At 41.8% G+C, this 19,717-nt stretch overlaps 1 protein-coding gene across 1 annotated transcript in view; it reads left to right on the forward strand.

The window, feature by feature from the left end:
• LEKR1 (leucine, glutamate and lysine rich 1) overlaps positions 1-19,281 on the forward strand; it is a 178,627-nt gene extending 159,346 nt beyond the window's left edge. Inside the window, exons 12-13 of the mRNA XM_064275639.1 lie at positions 4,510-4,809; positions 18,464-19,281. Coding sequence (XP_064131709.1) covers positions 4,510-4,809; positions 18,464-18,871 — 708 coding nt within the window. The 3' untranslated portion in view covers positions 18,872-19,281. The remainder of the gene's footprint in view (positions 1-4,509; positions 4,810-18,463) is intronic.
• Positions 19,282-19,717: the final 436 nt, after the last annotated feature.

A 19,717-nucleotide genomic window follows, 5' to 3' on the forward strand; every position in this document is an offset into this window, starting at 1 on the left:
GAACCGAGCAGAATTGCCTATAGCGTTTCCAAGGAACGGCTGGTAGATACAAACTGGTGACCTCTTGGTTAACAGCTGAGCTCTTAACCACCTTGATCTGTTTGCTTTCCTTTCTAAGCTCAAAAAGTATTTATTCTCACTTATCTATACTCTTCCAAGTATTTAAAAAACAAACAACAACAAAACCCTCAGCTGTCAGCCTGGCCCTGGCCCTGGCCCTGGCCCTGGCCCTCTGATGGCAGGTTTTCAAACTCTGGGCCCCAAGCTTGCTGCTGGACCGGGGCCTAGTTCTTAGTAATTTACTAACAAGTCCCCATGGCTAAGGACTGCTGTTATCTCCTTCTTCTCTTGTGGCTTTTTATGCCTCTGTCTTCAGACAGGAAACACAAAAGCATTCAGAAGCCCACCACCTCTGAAAGAAAACCTGTGGTTACTTCTCTGAACAATCTACTATGCCACTCAGTTAATTTGCTCCATCCTTCTAGATGAATGTGGTCCAAAACACAAAGAAACAAAAAAACAAAGGGCAACTGCCCCATAGGGTTTCCAAGGCTGAAATCTTTACGGAAGCAGATGCCACATCTTTCTCCCACTGAGCAGTTGGTGGGTTCCAACCACTGAGCTTTCAGTTAGCAGCCAAGCGCTTTAGCCACTGTGCCACCGGGGCTCAATGAATGTGGTAGCAACTCACAAAACAACTCCTTGTACTTCCATAGGTTAAGCATTTGACAACCACTAGAAGACCGAAGCAGACTTACTTTTAACAGAGATTTAACTCTCCAAAGCAAATTATTCTGATCTGATTGTTTATAATACTCTAAAAAGCACTCAAAATACATATCCTTAACCAAAATCCTTACAGGTATTGTCTTTAAAGGAATCAGTTCTCTGATTAGGATGTATTTCTTTAAACTAGTATCAGATTTATAAATTATGAAAGTAATGAATGCACATTGCAAAAAAAATGAAAATTTTTATATTTAAATACAGAAAAGCCTAAAGAGAAAAAATAAAGACCACTCCCAAGCCTTCCACTGAAGGGTAATATATGGTAAATTTCCTCCAGTCATTGTGTGTGTTTTTTAAAAATAGGGTCATAGTAAGCACATTGCTTTGAAATCTGCTTTTTTCCCCAACTTAATATATCACAAATAGCCGTCTACATAATTTTTAAAATGCATCCTAGTATATCCCAATCTATAAGCATTTCTTCCTTCATTTTACACCGAAAGAAACATCTTTTTCCCTAAAAACCAATACAGCCCTATTATCTTGCTTCAGTTCTTTCCTGTAGCAATTTACTGTTTGTACTGATAACAGTTTCTCCTTAAAATGCAACAAAGTCCTAACAATCTTAGGTGTCTACCCTCTTGGATAGACCTCAGTCATTAAGGAAGTTTTATCTGATTTTGGAACTCCATGGGTATAAAAACCAAAGGAAATAAAGAAACACTACCAGAGCCTCATTAAAGATGTGTCAGCATCACAATGAAGGCAGATGGCAGTGCTCATCCTTTAAAGACCCTGGACACAGGAAATAGATGCAGGTGAGGGCACTGTGGGGAGCACTGTAGGTCACTCTGCAGAAGCAGAGCGCCCAGCTGGGGAAGTGGTGACACGCCTTCCTGCACAATTTATGATTAACTTATGATTAATAATTTATGATTAATAATAAAAAGATAAATTTTTATTATTAATCATAAATAGTTTACATGAATTCCAAAGTACTCTTTAAACATGAACCAAAACACAGGTCTGGGGAGTCATACTACCTATTGCTGAAATTAAAACTATTTTTGGACAAAATGTAGCTTTTTAAGAGTCTGAGAATAGATACAAAAACATCTTGAACAATTGGGCATAAGTGATTCCGTCAAGCACAGACTGTATTCTAAATCTTGAGGAAACACTCACCTTTTTTAGTATTTCATCACAGTCATTTAAAAAAGGTCCTCATCAACCATGGTCTTGGGGAACATCTAGCTCAATTGGCAGAGCATAGTTTATAAAGAAACGGTTCTACGCTCTACTTTGGTGATTAGCGTCTGAGGTCTTAAAAGCTTCTGAGCAGCCATCCAAGATACTTGGTCTTATGCCATAGGGAGCAAGGGAGAATGAAGAAAACCAAAGACCCAAGGGAAAGATTAGTCCAAAGGACTAATGGACCGAAACCGTCGCAGCCTCCCTCAGACTGAGTCCAGAACAACTAGGTGGTACCTGACTATCACCACTGACTGCTCTGACAGGGATCACAATAAAGGGTCCCAGACAGAGCTGGAGGAAAATGTAGAACAAAATTCTAACACACACACACACACAAACAGACTTACTGGTCTGACAGAGACTGGAGAAACCCTGAGGATATGGCTCCCGGACACCCTTTTAGCTCAGTGCTGAAGTCACTCCTGAGGTTCATCCTTCATCCAAAGATGAGACAGGCCCGTAAAACAAAACGAGACTAAAAGGACACACCAGCCCAGGGGCAAGGACGAGAAAACTGGAGGGGACAGGAAAGCTGGTAATGGGAAGCCCAAGGTGGAGAAGGGAGAGTGCTCACATGTCACAGGGTTGGCAACCAATGTCATAAAACAATATGTGTACTAATTGTTTAATGAGAAGCTAGTTTGTTCTGTAAAACTTCATCTAAAGTACAACTAAAAAAAGAAAAAGCAAAAAAATGCCCTCATCAATGGAGAGGATTTTTTCACACCGTAAGTCAGGAGGTAAGGCTCACAAATCCGGGGGCAGGGGTTCCAAGCAAGCTGCATGTGAGTGGTGGGGTGGGGTAACTGGGGAGGACTGGCCTTGATTAGAGAGGCAGTCGTGACCCAGCGCCTGCTCACTGTTGCGGCAGGCCCGACTGCCAGGGGTTACAGTTTCTCAGGAGAGTCAGAAGTCCGCGCTTTGCAAGTGAAATCTCTGGTTTTTAAATGTCGACTCCCTTTTGAAAAAGTCCAAACACACTTCTGGCTATGTGAGCCTCCTCTCCAGAGCACAGCCTGTTCTACTTCAGTGTCCACTCTCCTGGATGATGGAAATCACCATTCAGACCTGACGGTGATCAGCTTCCTTCCTGGACTCATTGAAAACCACGGAATGTGAATTTATAAAATGACTGTAGTGAATAGATTTCTCTTGGAAGTTATTCTTTATGTAAATTTAACATTTGAAACAAATTTTGGTCCACAGTTCTTTTTAAGTATTAGTTCCCAGAAGTCCTTGGAACTTTGGTCTGTGAATGTTTTCCAGATTCTTCGTGGGCTAGTGGCTTGTGTTAATATTTATAACATAGTATCTGTAGCATAAAATATAAGAATATGTTTCATCAGAAGCAGCTCTGCTCCGCCTGATTTGCTTTCTGCTCTTTGTTCTGTTTTTTAAGGAGAAAGAGAATAAGTGGTCTTTCCTCTTCTAAAGAGTTTCATGATTGTGAGAAAGTTTCTCTAAGCTATTCTCACGTCCCTTCTGCCAGAGGTACCACCTTAAGAAGCAGTATGTTTTCAAAGCACTCTGGTACTCACTACAACTGCTCTGTCCAACACTGCAGCCACTAACCTTGTGGGCTATTTAAATTTAAATTAAGGACATTAAATTGAACAGGAAATCCAGCTCCTCGGTGGCATTGACTTTACCCTTCAGGTACTCAGTAGCCAGTGGAGGCTGGTGGGAGCCAATCACAAGCATCTCTTATAGCTCTGTGGACAGTAATGTCGCCTTGGTAACTTGGAACTGGCCATGGTGAGAGTATTTGTAGCAAATGCTACAAGCCCAGCCTTTTTTGTTTTCTGAGAACCAGTTGTTACACACTCACCGGCAAACCACCATCAACAGTCACGTGTGGCTTGTTGTGGTCAGCTGCTGCGGAGTCAGCCCCCGGCTCGTGGCAACCTCACGTGGAAATAAACGAAATGCTGCCAGGTCCTGCGCCATCCCTGTGGTCGGTTGCAGACCGGACAATCGTGAAGGGCTGTTGTGATCCACATGGTCTTCATTGGTAGAGTTTTGGACGTAGATTGCCAGGCCTTTCTTCCTAGCCTATCTTAGTCTGGAAGCTCTACTGAGACCTATTCAGCATCTTAGCAACACTCATGCCATCACTGACGGGTGGTGACTGAGCGTGACATGTACTGGTCAGGAATTGAACCTGAGTCTCCCACGTGGAAGGTGAGAATTCCACCACCAGACCACCAGTGCCTCATAGTGGCTACCATGTTGGACAGCACAGAATGTTTCTATCATCATAGAAAGTTCTCTTAGGCAGTGCTGTGCTAGGCGGTAAAATTAAAAGTTTTCTTTCTTTTTTTTTTTTTAATCTTTTAGGTGGTAAAAATAAGTTTTATTCTTAACTTGCAAAAATAAAATCTTGAAGGCCATATCTATCATAGAATTTGGTTTCATCTGGTCAGAATAATATACCGGTTATTTAGAATAAACTTTTTAAGAGCCATGAGAACCGCGTGGTTACCTGGTTACTGCTGCCTACAAACTAACACAAGCTTTCTCTTACAGATATCTGACTTAATCACAGGCGCAACTAGAGACCTAAGGCAGCAAGTAGTCGCTCTGCAAGAAGAACTCCGTGAATCCCATCGCAGACATACTCAGGAATCTGAGTCCAAGGAAAAAGAAATTGAACATCTTAAAAGTTTGGTTGCAGAATTCGAATCTCGCCTGAAGAAGGAAATTGACAGTAATGATTCCATGTCAGAGGACCTGCGGAAGGAAATGAAACAGAAGTCAGAAGAACTGGAGAGAGTAACGCTGGCACAAACCCAGCTGATGCAGCATTTTAACCAGTCCCAGCAAGAGGTAGGCTTCAGGTGACGGCCCCGCCGCAGTCAGCAAGAGACGCAGGCTCACAGAAACACGGAAGGTAGCTTCGTGTCGTGGAAGGAACTCCGGAGGGTTAGGAACCCAGGGTCATCTCGCCTCGGCTGTCTTCAGCCTAGGCAGTCACTCACCCTCCGGGTACCTGGTTTCTTTTTCTGTAAACTGTATACATTGAACCACACAGTCTCTAACGTTTTCTTGGCCCCCGGCTCTACTGTGGTGCAGATGACTGTTTAAAACCTAAGACTAAGAATCTTTAGATATTTATGTCCGTTTGTTTTGACATGAAATCTTTGCCAAAGAAACAATTAGAGCACTTGCTGTTTGCTTTTAAAGAGGTATTTGCATGATATATTTTAAATGGGATTTTTCTTTAGGGTTTTATCTTTCTGTTAACCTCAACTTATAAGGCAATTTACACGCATTTTTTTTCTTATGCATACGTAATTATTTCGGCAATGTTTTTATTTTATTTAAACTGGGGTAGACACTTAATTTTGAAATGAAAGCTTTTTTTCCTAATGAATTCTTATTTCTGAACTTCTAAGCAATTAGAAATAGTGAAGTGATTAATATGCTTTCTAATCATTAAAGCCATGTCACGGAATATTTAATCCCATTTATGAGAAAACCAACTCATAGCAACCCTATAGGACAGAGTAGAACTGTCCTATAGAGTTTCCAAGGAGTGCTTGGTGGATTCGAACTGCCAACCTTTTGGTTCGCAGCCGTAGCTCTTAACCAGTACGCCACGAGGGTTTCCAGCCATTCATGAGATTATGTCAAATAAAGACAAATGGGGAAAGATTTTGAATGTTAGTGAAAAGTATGTTTTTGTTGGTTTTATCGACATCTTAACAAAGGATTAAAAGGAAACTGTTAGTGATAATATTGACTATAAGCAATTAAATATACCATGTTCTTGCTATATTTATCAACTAAAATAAAAAATTTATGTCATTATTATAATTATGGTGAACCTATTACAAAAAAAAAGAAGCTGCAAATAGAAGCTAAAAAATGGAATGGACAGAGTGCTAGACCAAGAGTAAAGCCTCAACAGCCCTATAATGTAGAATTCATTCCCAAGTTACAGACGAACCGACTCAGGGAGGCTGCAGAATTCGCACAAGGTCACACAGCTTGGCGGAACCAAGGTTTACATTGGAGTCGCCATTATACCACATTTCCTCTTTAGGAAACCTGAGTTCTAGCGATTCTGCTCCTAAATTTCAAGGTGACCTTGGGCGTAGCATTGGTCACCTCCAGGCCTCATCTCTTTATTTTAGACTGAAAATAACAATAAACCTGCTATTTACCCCTGCAGATGCTGAGGGGGTCAGATGATTGAGCGTCTCAGGTTGGAGCGTAGCAGCCTTCCCGGTGAAGGGAGCCGTTTGCAGTCCAGGCGGGAGTGGGAGGGAGAGCAGGAACACAAGGAGGGGCTGAGACCAGCACGGGTGTTTGACGCTCTAGAGGAGGGCTGGCAAGGCTAAATGGGAGGAAGTTCAAGGAAATTATACCAGCAGGTTTCTAACTATTAAATCCCAGAAGAAATGACAATATAGAAAATGAGAAGTAATTTATAAACTACGACGAATAGAAAAAGATAAAATTTAGTAATGTAATTGTCCAGTTTTTTGTTTTGTTTTGTTTTATTGTCCAAATACCTTTTAAAGATAAGCAGCGAGTGCTCTGAATATTTCTTTGGCAAAGATTTCATGTCAGAACAACTGGATGTGAATATCTAAAGGTTCCTGGTCTTAGGTTCTAAATTTAGTGAATACATATGGAGCGTCCGCCTGGGTGCCAGGCACTGTACTAGACACTGAGACACGTTTACGAACAAAACTGACGACCGCCATTCCCTGTTTTCAAAGAGGAATTTAAGAAAGCCTTGCATGGGTATTAAGTCAAGTACTTAAATAAAGGAAAGAATGACTTAAACAGAAGCAGCATGCAAAAAGCATAGATTAAAAGCTAGAAAATTGGCCCCAAGAGCCTGTATTAGTTACCGATTGCTGTGTAACAAATTGCCCCCAAGGTTTATCAGTTTAAAACCACAAACATTTTATTATTTCCCAGTTTCTGCAGATCAGCAATCTGGGCGTGCTTAGCTGAGGCCTCTGGACCAAGGGCTGTCTCTCATGAGGTTGCAGACAGTGTGTACCCCAGAGGCTCTGGTCTCATCTAAAGGCTGGACTAGGGCAGGACTGGCTTCCAGGCTCCCCTGTGTGGCTGTTGGCAGGACGTAGGTTGTTAGACAGAGAGCCTCAGTATCTTCCTTACTCTTGACCAGAGGCCTCCCTCAGTTTCTAGCACTGGGGCCTCACCCTATGGCAGTGCATGGAACAGAGCGGGCTTCCCTCAGGCTAAGAAAGTAAGAGGCGTAAGGTGGAAGCCACAGTCTCTTTGTAACCTAATCTCAGCAGTGAGTTCCATCACTTCTGCTGCATTCTGCTTATTGCAAATGAGTCAATAAGTCCAGCCCACACTCAAGGTAAAGGGATTATACGTGTGTGACTATCAGGAGGCACGGACCGCTCAGGGTCATCTTAGAGGTGCCATTCACAGGGCTTCCAGAGATAAGTTTGGCAAGGGAAACGAGGCTAAAGATGAAAAGAAAATTTATTTTTCAGACAGATCAACCAACCCGTTGCCATCAAGTCGATACGGACTCATAGTGACTCTACAGGACAGAGTAGAACTGCCCCACAGGGTTTCCAAGGAGTAGCTGGTGGATTCCAACTGCTGACCTTTTGGTTAGCAGCCAAGCTCTTAACCACTGGGCCACCAGGGCTCCTTGCAGACAAAAGGAGCAGCACTTACAGCTTTTGGTGCTCATTAGTTGTGAAAGGAAACCACTTAGTGATGAGGTTTTAGTTTAGTTTTTTTTTTTTTTTTAATGTAGATTTCTTTTGAAAGATACAGACATTGGGTTAGTATATATATGAAAGATTGTGGACCATTACTAGGGAGGGGAAAGGGATCCTCCCCAAAATAAAGAGATTTCCTCTTAGGGGTAGACTAGATTTCCTATTGGAAGTTAACAAAATATCACCTCAAAGTTAAATAACTAGAACTGAACTATAAAAGTAAATAAGGATGCTTCTCTGGCTAAGCCTACCAAATCCAGAACATTCTTACAAAATAGAAAACAAGCCAATAAAACTGATAGGACTTAAGAACCAGAAAGAATGGAGTTGTGGCATTTCAAGTGAAAAAGCACTACCGTTTTGATGATGCACCCCAGACACTCGAAATCTCTCAGAGTCAGGAGAAATAAACCTGTATTATGTGGCAAGCAAATTCCCATTATGATGAAGATAAAGTGATGGTTTAATAAGGAGGCTAATTAAGGAGAGGAAAGCCCTGCTTTCTTTCAAGAGGTCAGGGAGTGGGCGGACTTTGTTTTTAATTGTGTGAAGACAGTTCTGGAGGATGGGAGGAAAGCCAGAGCTTCTTCAGGGCAAAGGGGCAAAGGGGCTCTCCTAAGTGGGGCGGGGTTACTGGAGAGCTTCCCAGAAACAAGGGCCAGGAAGGTAGAGGGAGGGCAGCCACCAGAAGTGCAGGTCAATTAGTGGAGAGAAAGAGGGAACTAACACTCTATTGAAAATATAAGTGTGAAAAAGGCCCCGAAAATTCTTGGTAAGGAAAAGACCACACACACACACACACACACACACACACACACACACACACACACACCTGGAACATTAAAAAAAGAAAAAAGGAAGTGAGAAAAGGAAGTTATCACTTAATAGGGCATTATCGACTCGACGGCACTGGTTTTTTTTGTTTTTTATCCTTTATCACTTAATAGGACGGTATCCCTTAAACCAGGTTAAAATGGATAACATGCTTCTTGCTGCCAGTTTCCCTTCCATGCTAATCCTATCAGAAGAGTGTGGCTCCGCTTTTGGGGGCCTTCTTGTGATCCAGAGGAAGGAGGTGTTAAATTAAAAAAATAGCACACGTACAACCACCTTGAAGAAGGTGGAGAAAAACCAGTACAGAGAGTTCAATATTTCTGTTGTTTGAAGACTATAGTAAGGAAGACCAAGGGGTAAAAGTTTTAAATTCTACTAATTCCTGTAGTCACCTGATGGAGGTGGGATTCCAGTACAGGAAGGTACGCTCTTGGTGAAACATGGATGCCTGAATACACATCTATCTCTTCTTTATCCTAAAAAACCACTAAAATAAAAAATGAATAAATTCATAAGGACAAAGGGAGGAGGAGATGAGGTGGCCTAGATGACAAAGATGTTGACAACATTTTAGAAACGGGAGAGCGAGTGGATATATATGGTCACTGGCTCAGCAAAGCAAAGTGTATTGAAACTGAGTGCCAGTGGGAAGCGGTGGAGAGACACAAAAAGCAGCGGACTTGATTATGTGACGCAACACTGAGGAGTCTCAGGAATTAGGGACACCAGATGCCTTTGAAATCGGGAGAGGAGAGTGGGCCTTCAAACAGGACTCTTGGAAAGATTGCAAAAGGGGCGGATAGCTCCTCAGACGTTCTCCCTAACCTCCCCCAGGGTTAACTCCCTTCAGGGAATAATAGTTACTTAAATACTTATGCGACGTTGTTCCTAATAACGAAACATGGATACAACGTCAGTGTTCATCATAGGAGAATACGTTTCTAAGGCGCATGCAGCGGACTACTATATATAGAGTCATTAGTAAGAGTACAAAACAGCGAGATCTTCACATATTGCATGGATGTTTTTATTAAAAAATAATAAAGGGAGAATACATGTGTGTCTCTATAGGGTTTCAGATATGGAGACAGAGATGGTAAGAAAAAACCAAAGAAGGATTTGCCTCAAACTGTTAACAGTGGTTACCATCAGGGGTAGGTAGGAAGACATCGGCAGGGTTTCGCTTCTTATATACTTTTTTTAAAAAAAACATTGGGATCATGGATGATTTTCAACTTTTTTGGTGCTTTTCAATCATTTCCAAATGTAAAATTTATTGAGAGACAAAGAGAAAGAGAGAAAGATCCGTTTCCTTTCAAAAGTGTACTGGTAAGTCTGGCAAGGATGGATCTAGGTTAGCCCTAAGATTTAGGAATACATGACATTTCAAACACAAATCACTTATTTAAAGAGGGACTTGCTTAGTTTTGGAATACTGTATGTGTTAACTGTGTTCATATATTAAAACAGAGAAAATGCACTTACCTCTCTGGTAATTTCATCTATGGGAATGGAGAAACCAAAGTACCAGTTAGTAAATTACCAAACAAGTGGTTCTTAATTGTCTTAGTTATCTAGTGCTGCTATAACAGAAATACCACAAGTGGATGGCTTTAACAAACAGAAGTTTATTGTCTTACAGTCTAGGGGGCTAGAAGTCCAAATTCAGGGCGCCAGCTCCAGGGGAAGGCTTTCTTTCTCTGTTGGCTCTGGGCGGAAGGTCCTTGTTTTCAATCTTCCCCTGGACTAGGAGCTTCTCAGCACAGGGAGCCCAGGTCCAAAGGATGCACTCTACTTCTGGCTGTTCCTGCTTGGTAGTAGGAAGTCCCTCACCTCTCTGCTCAATTCTCTTGTTCATATCTCAGAAGAGATTGAATCAAGATTCTACCTAATCCTGTAGACTGTGTCCTACCTTATTAACATAATTGCCTTTAATCCTGCCTCATTACGTCATGGAGGTTAGGATTTACAACACATAAGAAAATTACATCGGATCACAAAATAAGGACAACCACACGATACCAGGAATCATGGCCTAGCCAAGTTGACACACATTTTGGGGGGACACTATCCAATCCATGACATCAACTTTGGAACACGATAAATTATAACATCTGAGTCTTACCAAAGTGTAAGGGGGAGAAGGGGGCAAGTTCTGAATCTTATGACCTCACAGGGCATTGGCAGGGAGGGTGGGTGAACTGGGGAAGACGAGCAGAGGCTGAGAACCTCAGCCTTAGAGCATGGAGCAGCGGAGGCTCCGACTGGGGCTGCCCAACTGTGGAGAAAGGAATCCAGGAGAGGCTTGATGCTTTAACGTGGTGGAGACACAGTGCTGAAGCAGGCTATTTGCTGTTTTTGTTGGATGCCGGTGAGTGCCAGAAAATTGGCAGGATGGGAAGAAATATAGGGACATTGTTTTTGTTTTGCTTAAGTAACACTAATTAAATCTTAATTCAACTTAGACTATTGAATTAGAAAAGTCAATCTTGAACACTACGTTCTCATGGGCCCTTCCCATCCTGAAAACCTGTTCCTGAAGGATAGCAGTCCGAGAGCTGAGGGATTACTGCCCTCTGTTCCTGCAGCTTCTGTTTTGATCCATCTGCCATAGTTGGTTTCACAGTACCCATTCTGTTTGCAAGCATGGAAATATAATTTTAAAAACAATCTGCCTGACATCCATCTTACTTCTTCCTTGGAAATTTATTCAGATTCTCATGCCTGCCTCACCAAGGGCCATTTCCACTCTGCTGTGTTTGGGGCTGCTCAGATTAGCTGAAATTAGTTAAAATGGGAGTTAGGCATGTCACTTCTTCATCCTTCTGGCTCCCATGCCTTTGCCACAGAGATTCTTTTACCTCAGTTCCCCACCTCACTCAGTCCTAGCTAGCAATCCATTTCTCTCTGAGATACATCTAGTTAGGGTTGGTGGGAACTCTGTAATCTGCTAATTCCGTGACTGGCTCTGATGTCACTGGACACAGAGTGTGAACAAAGCCACCCATCTGTGCTTATTCTTCGCTGAGTACTTGCTTTCCTGGCATGTTCCCCACAGATTTACTAAATACGGCTGCATCCCCCTGCAAATGGGACTGTCACCTTCAGAATGATCGAGTTATCCGGCAGAGCCTTCTCTCAGTCCTTCCACTGTTTTTTGGAATTGAAAGCAACCCAGCTGTCTCTAAGGATAAAAATGAAAACAAACATAAAAATAAACCACTCTTCATCTCAAAGAGTGAGGGAAATTGGCTCTATTTTAATATTAGGAATTTCAAACAGTTGGTGAGATAATTTATATTTTCATTTTGACATTTACCTACCCAGTGGGAGTACAATTAAGCCACATTCTAAGCCCATTCAAAGTGGCCCTCATCTGAAAATGTTGCAGAGATATCTATAGATACTGCTCCCCACCCATCTGCAGAGCTCAAGTGGCCTCCATGAAAACATCAGGCTCCTGCTGTCCTCCCTGCCTGTCATCTTGCCCCACTCTGAGCCATTTTCCACAGGGCTGGCATAGTCAAATCTGCACTAAAGGAAGATACCTTTGCCCCCTGCTTGAAATAAACCTTTTAACGACTCCATATGGCCCTCAGAATTAAGTTAAAATTCCAGTGTTAGCATATCACCAAAGTGCTTCTTGACCTGGTCCTGCTCACTCCCCACCCCACCAAACTGGATTCCCAATCTCTCCCCTGGTGCTCTCTGCACGTGAGTCACACTGAGCCACATGTGGCCGAAGCTGTGCCTGTCTCCTGCTCACTGCCAAGTGTGTGCCCTCACTGCTCAGTCTCCCTGAAAAGCTCACTGCCCCTTCTTCACCTGGTTCATGCCTCCCTTTTCATCTTGACTTTCCACTTAGTTGCAAGACAATGATGTTATTTCACCATGCTAAAATATGGCCAAAGATAATTTTATCCAAAACATTTAAAATGCTATGTCTTCGTTGACAATTATGTTTGCCCGTGTTTTTCAATCTTACTAAGCATACTTAATGTTACACAATATTCCATACCGTTCGATGAACACATATTAAAATTCTACAACAACTCAACCTTCCGCTTGCCCACAAAGACGAAGGTTGTGCCTAAACTGCTGAAAACAAGCTAACTGCCAGTGGATGATTCTTTTCCATGTGCGATGGAATTTTCCACCAACGTGCCAGCTGACTCTGGCCACGTTCACGTGTCCTCTTGCCATGGCCTGTCACACACACTCCACCACTGAAATCGTCATCCTCTAAACAAGCATGTGTTCCATTTCTGTTTTTTTTACCCATGATTGAAAAATTAGAAAGCATTAGAACTGTCTGTTGCACTAAGCTGAGTTAAAATCACAGTTTCAGAGGAGAAGGACACAGTAGCAGAGGAGATACATATACTATGAAATTCCCCCAATATTGCATAGTATTCGTGGCTGTCACAACTTTGGATCCAGAAGCCCTGGTGGCACAGTGTTTAAGGCGATCAACTGCTAACCAAGTGGTCGGTGGTTTGAACCCACCAGCTGCTCCGAGGGAGAAAGATGTGGCGGCCTGCTTCCTTAGAGATTTACAGGCTTGGAAACCCTGTGGGGTAGCTATAAATGAGAATCGACTCAATGTCAGTGGGCTGGTTGGTTGGTTGGTTTTTAACTTTGGATCCTGTTTTCAGTTCAGAGGGTCATCCTAGTTTGGGAAATAATAGAAGAAAGGTGATTAATCCTTTATCCAGAAAGCTAATAGCTTCAAAGAAGGAGGAATTCCTGATCAGTGACGCCCACCGCAAGAGCAGTCAGCAGCCCCTCCAAAGCTCACCTGGAGGCTGCTGGCAGTTTGCTGCCACTGCGTTTGCTGCGGGGACGTCTTTGGGTTCTCTCTGCCTTTTCATTTTCTCCGTTCGTGGAATGTCACTTGCCTGAAATAGCTTTTAAGTGATTTGCTTTACAGATGTTTTCCATACAGGCATACTCCTTTCCTTTGAGAGCTGGATTTCGTTTTAGTAAATTGGTTGAATTTTATTTTTCTTTCAGTGAGCGTTCTTCTCATCACAGTATCTGTCATTTCATCCCTCCATATTGTTGCACCTATTATTCAGGTGAATTTACCAACCTCATTATTAACTGCTACCTGTTTCTTTTTTTACGCATTAAAAACAAAATTAACTCTTTCTCATAGTTTTCCTAATCAAGAGTGTCTTTGTATTTAATGAAAGGCACTTAAATATAATCACTTCAACACATTTTGCCAGCTTAGTCTAAAGAAGAAACATGATGCATTAATTTCTTTTTTTAAGAAAGCTTAGGTTGATAGGGTTTTGAAAATGTGGGCAAGAGCAGATGAAAATATCTTACTGTTTCGTATTGCTTCAATGTTTTAGAAACTGTGATGGTTAAGGTTATGTGTCAAGTTGGCCAGGCCATGATTCTCAGCGGTTTGGGAGATACTATGTAATCATCCTCCATTTTGTGATCTGATGTGAGCAGCCAATCTGTTGAAAGGGGAGTTTCCTTGGAAGTGTGGCCTGCATCCAATATAAATGGATGTTCTGGCAAAGCTCACCCTCTCTTGATCCTGCATTCAACTCATCATACTTTGACCTCCAGTTCTTGGGACGTGAGCCAGCAGCCTGCTGTCTGACCTGCAGATTTTGGAATTCACCAGCTCCCACAGCCCCGTGAGCCAGCAGCCTGCAATCTGACCTACCAATTTGGGTTTGTCAGCCTCCACAACCATGTGAGTAGGGACAAGCCTCCAGCCTGATGCCTGACCCACAGATTTGGGGCTTGCCATCCTCCATACCCCCATGTCTCTGTCAGTTTGTCGTACTGTGGGGGCTTGCGTGTTGCTGTGATGCTGGAACCTATGCCGCCAGTATTCAGATACCAGCAGGATCACCCATGGAGGACAGGTTTCAGCTGAGCTTCCAAGTTAAGACAGACTAGGAAGAAGGACCCGGCAGTCTACTTCTGAAAAGCATTAGCCAGTGAAAACCTTATGAATAGCAGCGGAACATTGTCTGATATAGTGCTGGAAGATGAGCCCCCCAGGTTGGAAGGCACTTAAAAGATGACTGGGGAAGAGCTGCCTCCTCAAAGTAGAGTCGACCTTAATGACGTGGATGGAGTAAAGCTTTCAAGACCTTCATTTGCTGATGTGGCACAACTCAAAATGAGAAGAAACAGCTGCAAACATCCATTAATAATCAGAACCTGGAATGTACAAAGTATAAATCTAGGAAAATTGGAAATCATCAAAAATGAAATGGAACCCATAAATATTGATATCCTAGGCATTAGTGAGCTGAAATGAACTGGTATTGGCCATTCTGAATTAGACAATCATATAGTCTACTATGCTGGGAATGACAACTCGAAGAGGAATAGTATTGCATTCATCATCAAAAAGGACATTTCAAGATGTATCCTGAAGTACAACACTGTCAGTGATAGGGTAATATCCATACGCCTACAAGGAAGACCAGTTAATACGACTGTTATTCAAATTTACGCACCAACCACTAGGGCCAAAGATGAAGAAATAGAAGATTTTTATCAGCTGCTACAGTCTGAAATTGATCGAACATGCAATTAAGATGCATTGATAATTACTGGCAACTGGAATGCGAAAGTTGAAAACAAAGAAGAAGGATCAGTAGTTGGAAAATATGGCCTTGGTGACAGAAACAATGCCAGAGATCAAATGATAGAATTTTGCAAGACCAACAACTTCTTCATTGCAAATACCTTCTTTGACCAACATAAATGGCGACTACATGGACCTCGCCAGATGGAACACCCAGAAATCAAATCGACTACATCCGTGGAAAGAGACGATGGAAAAGCTCAATATCATCAGTCAGAACAAGGCCAGGGACCGACTGTGGAACAGATCATCAATTGCTCATATGCAAGTTCAAGCTGAAACTGAAGAAAATCAGAGCAAGTCCACGAGAGCCAAAATATGACCTTGAGCATGTCCCACCTGAATTTAGAGACTGTCTGAAGAATAGATTTGACGCATTGAACACTAGTGACCGAAGACCAGACGAGTTGTGGAATGACATCAAGGACATCATACATGAAGAAAGCAAGAAGTCATTGAAAAGACAGGAAAGAAAGAAAAGACCAAGATGGATGTCAGAGGAGACTCTGAAACTTGCTTTTGAACATCGAGCAGCTAAAGCAAAAGGAAGAATTGATGAAGTAAAGGAAGTGAACAGAAGATTTCAAAGGGCCTCTCGAGAAGACAAAGTAAAGTATTATAATGACACGTACAAAGAGCTGGAGATGGAAAACCAAAAGGGAAGAACGCGCTCCGCGTTTCTCAAGCTGAAAGAACTGAAAAAGGAATTCAAGCCTCGAGTTGTAATAGTGAAGGATTCCATGGGGAAAATGTTAAACGACACAGGAAGCATCAAAAAAGATGGAAGGAATACACAGAGTCATTATACCAAAAAGAATTAGTTGATGTTCAACCATTTCAAGAGGTAGCATATGATCAGGAACTTATGGTACTGAAGGAAGAAGTCCAAGCTGCTCTGAAGGCACTGGCGAAAAACAAGGCTCCAGGTATTGATGGAATATCAACTGAGATGTTTCAACAAACAGATGCAGCGCTGGAGGTGCTCACTCGTCTATGCCAAGAAATATGGAAGACAGCTTCCTAGCCAACTGACTGGAAGAGATCCATATTTATGCCTATTCCCAAGAAAGGTGTTCCAACCGAATGTGGAAATTAAGGCACAATATCATTAATATCACACGCAAGCAAAATTTTGCTGAAGATCATTCAAAAACGGCTGCAGCAGTATATCGACAGGAAACTGCCAGAAATTCAGGCTGGATTCAGAAGAGGACGTGGAACCAGGGATATCGTTGCTGATGTCAGATGGATCCTGGCTGAAAGCAGAGAATACCAGAAGGATGTTTACCTGTGTTTTATTGATTATGCAAAGGCATTCGACTGTGTGGATCATAACAAACTACGGATAATGCTGCGAAGAATGGGAATTCCAGAACACTTAATTGTGCTCATGAGGAACCTTTACATAGATCAAGAAGCAGTTGTTCGGACAGAACAAGGGGATACTGTTTGGTTTAAAGTCAGGAAAGATGTGCATCAGAGTTGTATCCTTTCACCATACCTATTCAATCTGTATGCTGAGCAAATAATACGAGAAGCTGGACTATATGAAGAAGAACGGGGCATCAGGACTGGAGAAAGACTCATTAACAACCTGCGTTATGCAGATGACACAACCTTGCTTGCTGAAAGTGAAGAGGTCTTGAAGCACTTACTAATGAAGATCAAAGACCACAGCCCTCAGTACAGATTGCACCTCAACATAAAGAAAACAAAAATCCTCACAAGTGGACCAATGGGCAACATCATCATAAACAGAGAAAAGATTGAAGTTGTCAAGGATTTCATAAATCAATTAGAAATATAAAAAATATAGACTCTCAGAATTTAAAGGAGTATTGATGATGTCTAGTCCAGTCACACAACTGAAGCTTAAATTTACTCTAATACAATCTCCAAGTGAGGTTGAACCATCAGGGTGTCCTCTGACAGTTCTATTAAGAAGTTTTTTCTTATCTTAAACCCCACACCTTCCGTCTTTGGGTCCAGATTCTGCTGGGAGCATAAAAGGAAGCTCTGTCTAAACTTATGCGACTGTAGTCTTCTGGAGTGCAGGAACTATATCCACTATAGTTTTAGTAACTTCATAAATGATTGCTGAATGGAGCTAAAAGCAGATGTTTCTTACCTTTGGAATATTATCTTACAAAATAAAATGGTCAATATTTTAAAGTTCCTTTTGGAAAGCATCATAAAAGTAACTGATTTTAAGGTTTAAAAGCTATAGCTCATATATTTGTTGTCTTATGTATTTCAGTGTACCTTTTTTTTCAGACTTAGAGGCAACTATAGAATAACGTACATAATGACCCTACAAACATTAACTATCAGACATCATGTGTAGAGGACGTACTATCCGAGACATGAGGCACAGAGAAGTTGAAACCCCACTGAAGTAGGCTTCAGAAGTTCTGGGTTTCCAAAGACACAAGGGAAAGATTAGTCCAGAGGACTAATGGAACACAACTGCCACAGCCTCTACCGGACTAAGTCCAGCACAGCTAGATGCTGCCCAGGTACCACCACCAGCTGCTTTCCCAGGGATCACAATAGACAGTCCTGACAGAGCTGAAGAAAAATGTAGAACAAAATTCTAATTTACCAAAAAAATAATAATAATAAAAATAAGACTTACTGGCCTAACAGAGACTGGAGAAACCCCAAGAGTAGGGCCCCCAGATACCCTTTTAGCTCAGTAATAAAGTCACTCCTGAGGTTCAACCTTCATTCAAAGATTAAACAGGCCTACAAAACAAAATGAGACTAAAGGGGCACACCAGCCCCAGGGCAAGACAAGAATGCAGGAGGGAACAGGAAAGTTGGTAATGGGGAACCCAAGGTAGAGAAGAAGAGAGTGTTGTTGACATGTCGTGGGGTTGGCAGCTAATGTCACAAAACAATATGTGTATTAATTGTTTAAAGAGAAACTGGTTTGCTCTGTAAACCTTCATCTAAGGTACAATAAAAAAAAATTAATAGAAAAAAAAGAAGTCCTGGGTTTCAGCCCCACCATCATCACTAGGGTGACCCTAGATAGGTCAATCAGTCTCTCTGGTTCTTGTCTCCTCTTCTGAAAACTTCAAGGGTTGAACCAAATGCTTGCTAAAGTTCTTTCTAGCTTCACAAATTGTATTTCTGAGTTGTCTGTCCCATGTGGTAGAATATCTGCAGAGGCAGGCAAAGAACACAGACCTCTAATTTCCAGTTCAGTTCTCAATTTAGATTGCCAGTAACTATTTATGTATGTACACTGTTTGAAGTGAAGGGTGTTTTGATATTTTTTTCCTTCTATTTTCAGAACACTTTTCTTCAGGAAACAGTGCGTAGAGAGTGTGAAGAACGCTTTGAACTGACGGAGGCTTTGAGTCAAGCCAGAGAACAGCTCCTGGAGCTTAGGAAGCTCAATGGAAGTTTACCGTTGTCACCGTGTTCCCTCAGCCAGGGCAACCTAACCTTCTCTGCTGCAGCAGTCAGTAATCATGGAGAGAAAAGCCTTGCAAGAGTGAACTCTGAAAAAAGAATCAAAATCCCCAGCCTGCAACAAGTTTCAAGACCCACCGTTTCCTCAGAGAAGCCCAAGAGAACGAGCAACTCAGGTTTACCTGTCTTCCCTCAACCACATCCTCCTCGGGGTCGCACATCTTCAGTCAATGAGACTAGACAAAGACTGGCTGCCATTCTTCGGAGGAGGCTGAGTCAGCAATGACTGACCCCAACTCAGGAGGCCAGGGACGGCCACACGGCGTGCACATGCTTTCACAGAGTGCCATAGACTCCCTGTAACTGAGGATGATGAAGACCAAATTACTGTCACAGATCAAGAATGGGGATTGAAATGAATGTTTATAGGTATTTTTTAACAACAACAACAAAAATGTAAAAAGCTAGAAAATTGTGAATTCACGTTTTCCAAGAGGCCTTTGAAATTGCAAGAGAATCAAGTTGTTGGTAGCCCAGAGGCCAATTCTACATTGTTTATGTCTTCTGTATTGTATATGTTTAGATGTGCTCTATATATATGCCCTTTTAGAGATCACAGCTAAAAATTCTCTCCCATAGGGTCTTTTTCATTTTCTTGCACCATTTCAAGCAGATATATTTCTACAAAAAAAGAAAAAGAAAAAAAGATTGCATTGGTTTTGTTGGTGTTTGTTCATTCATTTGTTTAGCTGAATAGGTTAGATAGACATAATAAGTATTCTAAATAAAAAAAGAAAGTACTTTAGTCCTTAATTAGATAGTTTCCAAAATGCTTAAATATTCAGAGAGTTCATTGTAAATATCAAAGCCTTCTTTTTTTTTTTTTTTTACCTCTCAGTCTAATTGGTTAATTCCTTTTTAGACTAGATCAGAAGCAATGATGGATAGCCTTCAGAAAGGCAACCTACACCTATGAGGCTAGGGACCTTCTAGAGTAGAAAAAGGGACAGTAACTCTAAGGAAAAGACAGCTTACTTTTCATACTACAAGATTATTTTAGAAAACAGAGAGCTTGGCCATGACCATATCACTTGGTATAGATTTTCTACATTGAGTGTTTTGTTGGTACTAG

The sequence above is a fragment of the Loxodonta africana genome, chromosome 23, assembly GCF_030014295.1.
Source record: "Loxodonta africana isolate mLoxAfr1 chromosome 23, mLoxAfr1.hap2, whole genome shotgun sequence".
Lineage (NCBI taxonomy): Eukaryota > Metazoa > Chordata > Mammalia > Proboscidea > Elephantidae > Loxodonta > Loxodonta africana.